At 42.4% G+C, this 13,776-nt stretch overlaps 1 protein-coding gene across 2 annotated transcripts in view; it reads right to left on the minus strand.

Moving 5' to 3' along the window:
- The window catches only part of cd302 (CD302 molecule), a 40,052-nt gene that overhangs the window by 7,816 nt on the left and 18,460 nt on the right, over positions 1–13,776 (minus strand). For both annotated transcript variants that reach the window (XM_072262012.1, XM_072262013.1), the window contains exon 4: positions 2,072–2,251. In XM_072262012.1, the coding sequence (XP_072118113.1) occupies positions 2,072–2,251 (180 nt within the window). The remainder of the gene's footprint in view (positions 1–2,071; positions 2,252–13,776) is intronic.

The raw sequence follows: 13,776 nt of genomic DNA on the forward strand, positions 1-13,776 counted from the left end.
CACTGGAGAGACACTGAAGCTAGTGATATAGAAGTCTTTATTCATCATGACAAGTAGGCATTCTCTAGAGTCATTTTTGGTTCAGTTCTCACAAACTTAAAAATGCATCACATTTTTATACCATTAAGATCAATGGTAACAGTATGTGACACTACAATTTCAATAGTTACAATGACAATTTTTTACTTCAATATTTTGGATTGACAATGCTTCCTTTGAATTACATATCTACAGTGGGAAACACTTCTAATATTCAAACACCCCTGCCTAGACAAACCAACTGACAAAAGTATTCTAAGAATGTCTAAAGACAGATATCCAAACACCCAAGGTTAGCATCTGTGTGAGCTGACTTTCTGCGTACACAATAGATCAGCTATTAATTGAAACTATACTGATGTGTCATGTTTGATATTCTAAGTGACACCACCAGCCTACTCTGCCAGCTTGAACTCAAGTTACAATGGTGCAAATAATTTAGCCGTGTTGTCTGGTTTGATGCAGGCCAATGAACACAATCCCATTGTCTTAACATTTGGCTGATGTATATGTGAATGCTCATAGTCATCATTTTGCAAACCATATCTCTTAGTCTGTACTGTTAACTTCAATCTACTGCCTACAATTTACAATACAAATGCAGACTAGTTCTTGTTTGAATTAATATTTGCTATATTCACATAACTCAAGAATACTCCCTGATATACCCTCCTCTTGTCCCTGGATATAAATCTATTCCAGCAAGGCCAAACTTTAACAAGGGTTGATCAAATAGGGACAGAATTAGAACTATGATAAAGGTTGTATATTTTTGAATACACACTGCCCCTGAAAATGTTAATTCTTGCATTTAACTTGAATTTTACAATATACAAAGAAATTTATTAGGTAGAAATAGAATGTTCCTAGGATTTAGGCAGTTTAGGCATTTTGTCATGAGAGCTGCTCATAATCTGCAAGGTTATGTAATTATGCCTATATTCATATTAAGTATGGCAAAAGAATTTTTATTCAAAAGCAATCAACACATGAAAGGTGGCACCTTGGAACTTTGAATATGATTTTGATTAGGTAAAACAGTAAATTATCTCGACTGTTGATTTTTGTAACCATATACATTGCAATGCAAAGCTTCAGTTACTTCCTTAACTGAAGGCAGCATGACAAATAGTACTGATAAGTAACAAAAGACTTATGATGTAAACAATGGACACAATATTTGATGGTTCAGATTATGAACATCATTTCAGATCTACTTCAGTCATTCAATCACCTCAATTACGGGCTCCCTGATCAGTATTGTCCATTTGTGGACTTGTGCAAATCATTGCTACAGCAGGAACAAAGAGTTTACAATAAATCATGGGTTTTGTGCTCCACACTCCCAGGATTCTTTCTGATCCCAGTGTTAAACTGCCATTCTTCATAACTAAGACATTCCTACTTTGATAACTTCAATCTTTGTTGAATTAATTAAATCCATTTTGATCCAAAGTTAGCTCTCTTTTCCTACATAATTCTGAACCACTGATCTTTGGGAAGTCGGCTGTTTTTATGAATTATTGATTTTGTTTTTTTTAAACAATATTATTGCATGAAGGGAAACGTGGATTTTTAAAAATCCATTAACATCTTTTGCTGGACATTTATTACTGTTCATAAATTTTGAACATTTCCTAAAATTAAAAAAAAACATGTTTGAAAGGAGATGGACAAATTGATGTCAATTTGTATTAAAGGAACCTTGTTAAAATTGGACAGATTCATTTTGGACATGTAAAAAAAAAACAGGCATATAAATGTATACTTTTCCAAAGCTAAAATACACTGAAATTAGCCAATGCATATTGATTTCAGAATTTATTACAACTTTATCTGGATGATGTATACAACATCACTAATAATGCTCCCCAGAATCAGCAATAATTTGTTGACAATGCAAAGACAGCTTGTTAGAGAAATTAATACCATGTAAAGAATGGAGCAGAAGTTTCTAATATTTCATTCAAGAACTAGTAATCATGTGATGTAAAATATACAGTGCAAGAAAAAAATATTGTATCTTACTCACATGTTGTTGTTTCACACATGACTGAGCTTCCAAAGTCATCATCACAGTTAACAGTTTTCCATTTCCCTGACTCTATGCCCATGACAGCGCATGTGTCAATGTTACTTTCTTCCGTTGGCTCACCAGGATCCCAATTTGAGTAATTTACTGCAGACTGATCAAACCAAATGAAGGTATCACCTGAAAGAGAAAGAAAACCATTTTTTGGTAGAGAGCAGGAAATAATCACCAGAGAGAAGTTTATCTTAATAAAACTTGATATTTAACTGCATGTTACTCTCAACTTTTCGTAGTATCAACATTCTGTTCAATATGATTGTGCGCGATCATATTATGATTGTGTTCAACTTGAAATTTGATAGGGATAAAGTATGATGTAGCAATATTTCAGTGGAGTAAGGGGAATTACAACAGTATGAGAGAGGAGTTGGCCAAAGTAAATTGGAAGGAGCTGCTGGCAGGGATGTCAGCAGAGCAGCAATGGCGAGCATTTCTGGGAAAAGTGAGGACGGTGGAGGACATGTGTATTCCAAAAAATAAAGAAATATTAAATGGTAAAATAGTATAACTGTGGCTGACAAGGGAAGTCAAAGCTATTGTAAAAGCAAAAGAAAGGGCATACAACAAAGCAAAAATTAGTGGGAAGATAGAAGATGGGGAAGTTTTTAAAAACCTACAGAGAGCAACTAAAAAAAAACCATTAGAAGAGAAAAGATGAAATATGAAAGCAAGCTAGCAAATAATATCAAAGTGGAGAGTAAAAGTTCTATCAATTATGTTAAAAAGAGAGATTAGAGTGGATATAAGACCACTAGAAAATGAGGCAGGAGAAATAATAACGGGGGACAAGGAGATGGCTGATGAACTAAATGATTATTTTGTGGCAGTCTTCACTGTGGAAGATACTAGCAGTAAGCTTGATGTTGTAGTGTGTGAAATGAGTGCAGTTACTGTTACAAGAGAGAAGGTGCTCAAAAAGCTGAAAGACCTAAAAGTACATAAGTCAGTTGGACCAGAGGAACTGCACCCTAGGAGTTCTGAAAGAGGTAGTGTTAGAGATGTGTGTGTGTGTGTGTGTGTGTGTGTGTGTGTGTGTGTATATATATGTATGTATTTGCTCACAGGGTGTGTGTGAAGTGTCTAGTGCAGTAGTGTAGTAGTGCTTATAGTTAGTGAATGCTGCATGCTGTATACCGCATACCACATAGTGCTCTCCGCTTGCTACTCTCTGCTTACAGCTATTGCCGCTGGCTAGTCTTCTTAATAAAGGGTGAAAAGAGGAGCCGAGTGTGTAAGCCTCCTCCTGCCAGTACAGAGCCTCTCCACCACCAAGACTCCTGCAGTGCCTCCTTGGGGTCACACATGGAAACTGGGTATCTTACAGTCCCAGGCTAAACTACAGGGGATCTCGGAGCAGCAGCTGGCCCCAGAGACGTGGCGTGCAAGCCCACCACTGTGTGGACACGCCCTGGTGCCCGTCAACCACTGTCCCAGCTATGGGCAAATAGCCCCACTGCCTTGTAGTAAGTCTGTTGAGACAAGGCTAAGGGAGAACACCCGGACAGAAAAGCAATGCGCGGGCGGCGCGCAATAGGTGGGCCTTAACAGACAAAGGACCCGGAAGCCTCCTGCACCCAAGATGTGGGACCGATTGTCCTGGGATCACCCTTGCCATCGGGATTTACCTCAATATGGTGAAGATAGTGCTACAGGGGACGGTGCACCCCCTGTGGCACTTTAAAATCTTCCTTGCACAGGTCCCCACCCCTGACCACGGTGAACAATACCTGGACCCTACATATGGTTGAAGTCTGACAGTAATGGGGCTTCTGGCAATGGGAGCAGGTATGAATGGACTGGGAGCTTCTAGTCAGAACCCTGCATGGCAGCAGCACAGGGTATTTGGTTGCTAGCAGCTGGGACTGAGTGGCAGCTGTTTTCGGCAGACCCCTGTGCGACTGAGCAGCCCTACTTAGGGATCGCACTGCCCACCCCAATTGGGGAAGGGCTTAGAAAAGGTGGCCTAAGAATTGCCCATTCAATCACTCACCTGGATAGGTTACCGCGCCTATCGGGTTATTCCACCACTGCGGTCGAAATAAGAAACAATACAACCTAAAACTGGCAACACGGAATGTAAGGACTCTCCTGGACTTGTATGGCATCTCTGACAGACCTCATCGGAGAACAACCTTGATCGCTGCTGAGCTGAGGTGCTACAACATCGACATTGCTGCCCTGAGTGAGACCAGGCTGCTGGATGAAGGCTCTTTAACAGAGGAAGGGATGGGTTACACCTTCTTCTGGAAAGGATTCCCCCCACGTGAACAACATCTCCACGGAGTAGGATTGGCCATCAAGATCACCTTTCTACCAAGTCTCTCAGAAACACCTGTTGGCATTAGTGAAAGACTAATAACCCTCTGTATTCCCCTGGCAAAGAAACGTTATGCCACGCTTCTCAGTACCTATGCACCAACTTTGCCATCTGAGAATGAGGGCAAGGAATGCTTTTATCAGACATTGGATGAAGCTTTTTGCCGGATCCCTTAGAATGATAAGATCCTTTTTGCTTGGGGACTTCCAACGGCAGGGTGGGACAGAACAACAGGATATGGAGTGGAGTGCTAGGTAGGCATGGTATTGGCAAGGTGAATGCAAGTGGCAGGAGGCTACTTACTCTGCTCTGAACATAACCTTACCATAACCAACACCATCTTCCAGCAGAAGGCAAAATATAAGACCTCGTGGATGCACCCTCTCTCTAAACATTGGCACATGATCGACTTCATCATTGTGAGACGTAGTGACATCAAGGATGTTCTCATCACCCATGCCATGAGAGGTGCAGAGTGCTGGACTGACCACCTTATGATTGTGGCCAAGCTCCATATGAAAGTGTGTCCCCCCTTGCAGCTGCAAAAACCCAGTAAAAAGTGGCTAAATTGCAACCGCCTGAGAAACACAGAAGCAAGAAGTGAGATTTGACGCATCCTAGCTGAGAAACTAAGGGAGCTGGAACCTTGTCTGAGCTCAGAAAATACTATGGAACAACAATGAACCTATCTCAGCTCCGTGCTCTATGAGGCAGCAGCCCAATCCATCAGCCGTAAGAGCAGGAACCACCAAGACTGGTTTGACAATAACTCAGACACCATCCACAACTTGCTTAAGGATGTGCACAAAAAAGCACACCAGGCAACTTTAGACAACCTGTCATCCACCAGCATCAGGCAGCATTGGCAGGCGGCTCGGAGGAAAGTGCAAAAGGCAATATGGGTCATACAAAATGAGTGGTGGACTGAAAAGGCACATGAAGTCCAGTCCTTTGTTGATAATAATGACAGGCATAATTTTTACAATGCTGTCAAAACCATCTACGGCCCAATAAATTGACGTGTAACTCCCCTGAAAACAGCAGATGGTCTAACACTTCTGAAGAATCAGAATATCATTCTGCTGAGGTGGGCTGAGCATTTTAACACCCTGCTTAATGAGGACTCTGACGCAGACCCCACCATCCTGTATGAACTGCCTGAACTTTCTCTTATCCACGACTTCAGTCTACCACCAACCTTCCAGGAGGTTTTATCAGCTGTCCATTCCCTTAAGAACGAGAAGTCCCCTAGCACTGACAATATCCCTGCTGAGTTACTGAAGAATGGGGGGTACATGCGTATGAGCACCCTCTACCAGTACATCACCAGGGCCTGGACTGATGAGAACATCCCACAGCAATGGCGCAATGCAAACATCGTTGTCATTTATAAGAACAAGGGTGACAAGGCTATCTGCGGCAATAGTAGGGGCATATCACTCCTTTCTGTTGCTGGAAAGGTCCTGGCTAAGAGACTCATCAGCAACATCTCCCAGTCAATGCTGCCTGAATTGCAGTGTGGATTTAGGAAGGACAATCGACATGATCTTCACAGCCCAGCTGCTTCAGGAAAAGTGCCAGGAGCATCATCAGGACCTGGTTATGGCCTTTGTAGACCTCTCCAAAGCATTCAACACTGTGCAAAGAGAGCTCTTTTGGGATGTCCTCCTCAGGTTTGGCTGTCCCAATAAATTTGTTAACATTCACTGCCAGTTCCACGATGGGATAACTACTCGGGTGACCATAGGAGGACAAGAGTCCAAGCCCTTCCTTGTACGCACAGGGGTGAGGCAGGGGTGTGAGCTAGCGCCAGTGCTCTTTAACATCTTCCTCCTGTGTATTACCAAGCTTCTCCACAACGAGATTAAGGACAGCAGCCGTGTGGCAGTGGACGTCAGATTAGATGGCAACCTCTTTGACATCAGGAGGCTCCACATAATCACCAAACTCCGTAGAGAGCGGGTCCTGGAGCTGCATTGTGCAGACAAGTGTGCTCTTGTGGCCCATACTCTGGAGGATCTTCAGACTGTCCTTGCTGTGGTGGTGAGAGCGTACAGCAGGATGGGGCTGACTGTCAATACCACCAAGACAGAAGTGGTTTGCCAATGGAGTACCAGTGTCCCACCCACTCTACCTACCCTCACTGCTGGTGATGAAAAGCTGTCAGTAGTGCCATCTTTCAAATATCTGGGAAGCATTCTCTCTTGAGGATAGTGGCATTGACAACGACATCCAGAGCCGCATTAAACAGGCATCAGCTGCCTTTGGGAGACTTCGGCGTAGAGTCTTTCAGAACGGGAACCTTTGTCCCTCCACAAAAGTCGCCGTATCCCAAGCCATCTGTGTCACCACCCTCCTTTATAGCTGTGAAGCTTGGGTAACCTACAGCCCTCACATCAAGTCCTTGGAGTGCTTCCACATAAGCTGCCTCCAGCGCATCCCGGGAATTACCTGGCATGAGCAGGTGCCTCACACTGAAATACTTGTAAAGACCAACTGCAGGAGTATTGAGGCCATGATCACCCAGCGTCAGCTGCAGTGACTGGGGCACGTGATAAGGATGTTCCCATGTTGGCTACCCCGCAGAGCGTTATACAGCCAGCTACATCATGGTCGACGCTCAGCTGGAGGGCCAAAGAAGCGCTATAAGGATCAGATGAAGAATGCTTTAAGGAAGTGCAAGATTAGACCCAAGAACCTAGAGGATGTTGCTGCTGACTGTACCACTTGGCGACAGCTGTGTAGGGACGGGGTTCGTATTCTGGAGATGGAAAAAAGCATCCAGAAGACAGCAGAAGAGAGCCAGGAGAAATGCAGCCATGGTTGCCACCACTACCACATATACATGTCCCACCTGTAATAGAGCTTGTGGGTCCAGGATAGGACTGTATAGACATCAAAGATCTCACCATTAAAGGAGTGGACGTCGTCATCAGATTTCGATGGACAACCGAAGAAGTGTTAGAGATTGTGGTGGCATTAACCAATTTCCCCCGGGATCAATAAAGTATGACTATGACTACTATGAAACTATTAGAAATGATCTTTCAAAAATCATTGGACTCTGGCATGCTGCCAGAGGACTGGAAAATTGCAAATGTCACTCCACTCTTTAAGAAAGGAGGAATGCAGCAGAAAGGAAATTATAGACGAAGTTAGGCTGACCTCAGTGGTTGGGAAGATGTTAGGTTCAATTGTTAAGGATGAGGTGATGGAGTACTTGGTGACACAGGACAAGATAATACAACACTGACATGGTTTCCTTCAGGGAAAATCTGGCCTGACAAACCTGTTGGAATTCTTTGAGGAGATTACAAGTAGGATAGATAAAGGGGATGCAGTGGATGTTGGATATTTGGATTTGCAGAAGGCCTTTGACAAGGTGCCACAGATGAGGCTGCTTATCAAGTTAAGAGCCCATGATATTACAGGAAAATTACTAACAAGGTTAGAGCATTGGCTGATAGGTAGGAGGCAGCGAGTGGGAATAAAAGGATCCTTTTCTGGTTGGCTGCCAGTGACTAGTGGTGTTCTGCAGGGGTCAGTGTTGGGACCACTTCTTTTTATTTTGTATATAAATGATTTAGATGATGGAATAGATGGCTTGTTACAGTCAATGTTGTAACAGAGGAGACCCAGCAACTGTTTACCAAATAATCTCCACTCAGTGGCAACTTTATTAGGTAAACCTTCTCATAAATGTGAAGATCTAATCAGCCAATCACGTGGCAGCAACTCAATGCATAAAAGCCTGCAGACATGGTCAAGAGGTTTAGTTCTTGTTCAGACCAAACATTACAATGGGGAAGAAATGTGATGTACGGTGTCTATAAAAAGTATTTACTCCCCTTGGAAGTTTCTGTGTTTTATTGTTTTACAACATGGAATCACAGTGGATTTAATTTAGTTTCTTTGACATTGTTCAACAGAAAAAGGCTATTTTGTGTTAAAGTGATCGAAATTAATTACAAATATAAAGCACAGAATAATTGATTGCATAAGCATTCACCCCCTTCAAGTCAGTATATAGTTGATGCACCTTTGGTAGCAATGAGTCTCTGTGGATAGGTTTCTATCAGCTTTGCAGTTTCCCCATTTTTCTTTACAAAACTGCTCAAGCTCTGGACTCTAACTTGGCCACTCTAAAACATTAACTTTATTGTTTTAAGCCATCTGGTGTTGCCCTGGCTTTATGCTTGGGGTCATTGTCTTGCTGGAAAACAAATCATCTCCCAAGTCGCAGTTCTCTTGCGGACTGCATTAAGTTTTCCTCCAGGATTTCCCTGTATTTTGCTGTGTTCATCTTACTCTCTAACTTCACAAGCCTTACAGGGCCTGCTGCAGTGAAACATCCCCAACAGCATGATGTAGACACAACCATACTTCATGGTAGGGATGGTGCATTTTTGATGATGTGTGTTGTTTGGCTTATGTCAAGCATTCATCAGAATATAGAACTTTCTTCCAGCTGACGTTAAGAGTCTCCCATATGCCTTCTGGCAAACTCTAGCTGAGATTTCATGCAAGTTTTTCTTTCACCGTGGCTTTCTCTTTGCCACTCTCCCATAAAGATGCAACTGGTGAAGTACCTGGGCAACAGTTGTTTTATGCACAGTCTCTCCCATCTCAGCCACTGAAGCTTGTAACTCCTCCAGAGTTGTCATAGGTCTCTTAGTGGTCTCCGTCACAGTCTCCTTCCTGCAAGGTCACTCAGTTTTTGAAGATGGCCTGCTCTTGGCAGATTTACAGCTGTTCCATATTCTTTTCCTTTCTCGATGATTAACTAAACTGCACTCCAAGAGATATTCAGCGACTTGGAAAATTTCTTGTATCCACCTCCTGACCTGTGCTTTTCAATAACCTTTTCGCGGGTGTTCTTTTGCCTTCATGGTGTAGCTTTTGCCAGGATACTGACTCAACATCAGGTGGACCTTCCAGATACAGGTGTATTTTCACTACAATCAATTGAAACACCTTGACTGCACACAGGTCTCCAAAAACAGATCTCTATTTAATTAATTATGTGACTTTTAAAACCAGTTGGCTGCACCAGTGATGATTTGGTGTGTTATTTAAAAAAAGGGGGGGGGGGCTTGAACACTTATGCAATCAATTATTTTGTGTTTTATGTTTGTAATTACTTTGGATCACTTTGTAGAGATCTGATTTCACTTTGGCATGAAAGTCTTTTTCTGTTGATCAGTCTCAAAAAAGTCAAAATAAATCTACTATGATTCAATGTGACAATAAAACATGAAAACTTCCAAGGGAGGTGAATACTTTTCATAGGCACTGTAAGTGCTTCGGCTATAGAACGATTGTTAGTGCCAGACAGGGTGGTTTGTGTACCTCAGAAACTGTTGATCTGGGATTTTCACACACAACAGTCTCTTAAATTTACAGAGAATGGTGTGAGAAATGAAAAACATTCAGTGAGCAGCATATCGGTGAGTGAAAGTACCTTGTTAATAAGAGACATCAGAGGAAAATGGGAAGACTAGTTACAGCCGACACACAGGTGACAGTAACTCAAATAACAACAGTGGTGTGCAGAAGAGCATCTCCGAATGCAAAAGAAGTCGATATTGAAGTGGATGAGTTACAGCAGAAGACCACACTGGATTTCATTCCTATACTTAATAAAAGTGGCCACTGAGTATAGTTTTATCATGATGAGATATTTATGTTTGCCATAGCTCAATAATTTATGCACTCATTGGATGTGCATATTACAGGCTGGTCTGTTACTTATTACCAATCATCATTACATCATGAACTGAAGACAGTTAAGAGTCTCTTAATTGGGGAAGTGAAGGGGTGTGTTAGGAGTCATGGAGACCATAGAGTTATAGTAGAGTACAGCATAGAAACAGACCCTTCAGCCTATCTAGACTATGCTGAGCCATTTAAATTTCCCAGTCCTATCGCCCTGCACCAGGCCCATAGCCCTCCATACCTCTACCATCCATGTACCTATCCAAACTTCCCTTGAATGTTGAAATCCAGCTTGCATGCACTACTGGTGCAAGCAGTTCATTCCACACTCTCATGGCCCTCTGAGTGAAGAAGTTTCCCCTTATGTTCCCTGTAATGTATGGATCTATTTCTTTTAGAGCAATGAACCTCCCCCGCCCCCCCCCCCCCACCGACTTAGAACTAAGCATTGATCTGTTGTCTGTGCATGCACTATTGTCTACAAATGCGTATTGCTCTCTCTCTCACTGCAATGTGAATACACCGGTTAAGGCCATCACCGCATGCTTTTATTTAATACATATGTACAAACGTAGTTGTGCACAGACACAACAAATTGGTGACAAGTATGAACCTGAATGTCAGAAAATATTATGAGCTGCACCGATAGTTACGGGACAAAACAGCAAGAGTAAAATAGTACAGAGAAGGCTGTCATGGACACTAAGAAAGGCATGAGTACAGTGCATTATACACAATGAAATACGTGATGAATTTAAAGTGAAAATAACATGGTGATGGCTTCAATTGGAAAAGTTAATGAATTTGATAGTGCTAATGAAGGCTGGGAGTCATATCAAAAGGGTTGAACTATATTGTAATATGAACAACGTAAAGGAGCAAAAGAAAGCTCCTACAATTCTTAACTTAATGTGCGCAGGAACATACCTTTCGCAACCTAGTAACCCTGAAAAGCCAGCAAGCAAGACGTTTGATGTAGTTGTTACAATTGTACATAATCAATTGAATCCTAAACCACTGGTATTAGCTGAGAGATTTAGATTTTACAAAAGGAGCCAGTCAAAAGATGAAAGCATTTCTGAATACATTGCAGAACTGCATCAACTTTCCCAGGACTTTAGATATGGACTTTCTGATGCATTAAGGGACCGGCTTGCATGTGACATGCACAGTCAAAGCACTCAAAAGAGGCTACTGTCCAAAAGAGACCTAACCTTATAATGGGCATTGACTATTGCAATATCATTAGAGACTGCAGCAAACGATGCAGAACTACGGAAAAGGAGTTTAGAATGTGAAATGCACAAAATGTCCCTGAATAGTGCAAAAAGCTGAAGATGGTATCGATGAGGCAAATCCTCCTATGATGCAAATGACCGTTGATTCGAAGAAAAGGTCTGCAGACAAGGTCGCAAAGAAAGAATATGCAAGGCAGACGAAAAGCACAACCTAGTGGAAAGTTTCAAACACTAAACTAAATAAATGCATAAAGTTACCAAATGTAAAACAGAATCAGACAGCATAGAGCCTGCCAAAGGTGTACTGTCATGCCTAGAATTGCATAGAAAAGCAGATCACAAAATCATCTGGATCACAACAGATGTGTCTGGTGTAAAACTGAAAATTGAGCTGTACACAGGGTCAGCTTTGTCCATAATTCCAGAGGCTGACTACAACAGACTGCTTTCTAAGATACCATTAGAGAAGACCTCAGTGATGCTAAAGACTTACCCAGGTGAAAAAGTATCTCCCAAAGGCAAACTGAAGGTAAATGTGATACGTGGAGGCCAAGCACAACAGTTAGAGCTTTATGTATTGAAAAGTGGAGGACCAGCACTTTTTGGATGTGAATGGTTGAGAAAAATCCAACTAGACTGACATTCAAGCAAAGCTCTCAGTGCGATATCAATAGGTAATGGCAGGCAAAATGGTAGCACTAATCAGAGGCTGTCACAGCTGCTTAATGCTAATATGGTGTTTGAGAAGGGGATTGGTAAACTCAAAGGCATGAAGACCAGAATTGAACTGGATGAAACAACAACACCAATATTCTATAAAGCCTGTCCAGTGCCTTATGCATTATGTCCTAAAGTTGATGCTGTACCTCAGAACCTGAAGGTGTCTGGAATTCCCTTCAAGTTTGAGCGCAGCGATTGGGCCATGCCCATTGTCCTGGTGATCAAGAAAGGGAAGGCTGGAGCTGTTCATCTATGTGGGGATTTCAAGGTGAGCATCAATCCAGTGCTGTGCACTGTGCAGCATCCCCTGCCACGATTGGAAGACATTTTTGCATCTGTGGCAGCTGGGGAGAGGTTTTCAAAGATTGACTTGTCACAAGCCTATCTGCAAATGGAGATTGAGAAGTCAAGCAGTAAGTTCCTCTCAATCAACACTCACACGGGACTGTTCCAGTATAACTGACTCATCTTTGGTGTTGCATTGGCTCCAGCAATTTGGCAAAGAACAATGGACCAAGTGCTCCAAGATATCCCAAAAACATAATGTTACCTTAATAACATTATCGTGACAGGTAAAAATGATGATGAGCACCCCCAGAACCCTGGTAAAGTGTCTACCAGGCTGAGTGAATATGGTCTGCACTCAAAGAGAGACAAATGTGAGTTTTTCAAATCTCATATTGTGGACATGTCATTTACAAGCATGACTTACATAAGTCACAATAGAAGATGGAAGCAGTGATTTAGGCACCCAAACCAGAAAATATGTCACAACTCCATAAGACATAAGAACAAAATTAGGCCATTCGGTCCATCAAGTCTGCTATGCCATTCATTCATGGTTGACCCTTCTTCCCTTCCTCAGCTCCACTTACTGGCCTTCTCCTCGTAACCGTTGATGCTGTGTCCAATGAAGAACATATTAAGCTCTGTCTTAAATACACCCAACAACTTGGCCTCCACAGCTGCCTATGGTGATAAATTCCACAAATTCATCACCCTCTGGCAAAAGAAACTTCTCCTTATCTCTGTTTTAAACAGATCCTCTCTATCCTGAGGCTGTGTCCTCTTGTCCTAGACTCCCTCCCGCCCCCATGGGAAATATCCTTTCCCTATCTACTCTGTCTATGCCTTTCAAAAACTGAAAGGTTTCAATGAGATTCCCCCTCATCCTTCTAAATTCCAGCAAGCACAGAACCAGAACTATCAAATGTTCCTCATACGATAAACCTTTCATTCCCAGAATCATCCTTGTGAACCTCCTCTGAACTCACTCCAATGCCAGCCAGTACATCTTTTCTTAGATGAGGGGTCCAAAATTGTTCACAATACTCAGGTCATATTTGGACCCTGTAAACTACTACCACTGGTTTCTCCCAAAGATTGCTACAGTGCTGCATCCATTGAATGCACTGTTGCAGACTGAAGCAAAATGAGAATGGTCAGAAAGATGTGAAAGATCATTCATGGAAACAGAAACTAATAACATCCGATGAACTGCTCACCCATTATGACCCATCCCTACCCATCAGGCTGGCGTGCAATGCATCCCCTTATGTCAAACAAGGAATGACCCAACATTGTCAAAAATTTATGACATCACTGTGCAAGGACGGCCAGCTCAGGGTAATCCTGTGTTTCCAGAGTTCTCTGCG

The sequence above is a fragment of the Mobula birostris genome, chromosome 6, assembly GCF_030028105.1.
Source record: "Mobula birostris isolate sMobBir1 chromosome 6, sMobBir1.hap1, whole genome shotgun sequence".
Lineage (NCBI taxonomy): Eukaryota > Metazoa > Chordata > Chondrichthyes > Myliobatiformes > Myliobatidae > Mobula > Mobula birostris.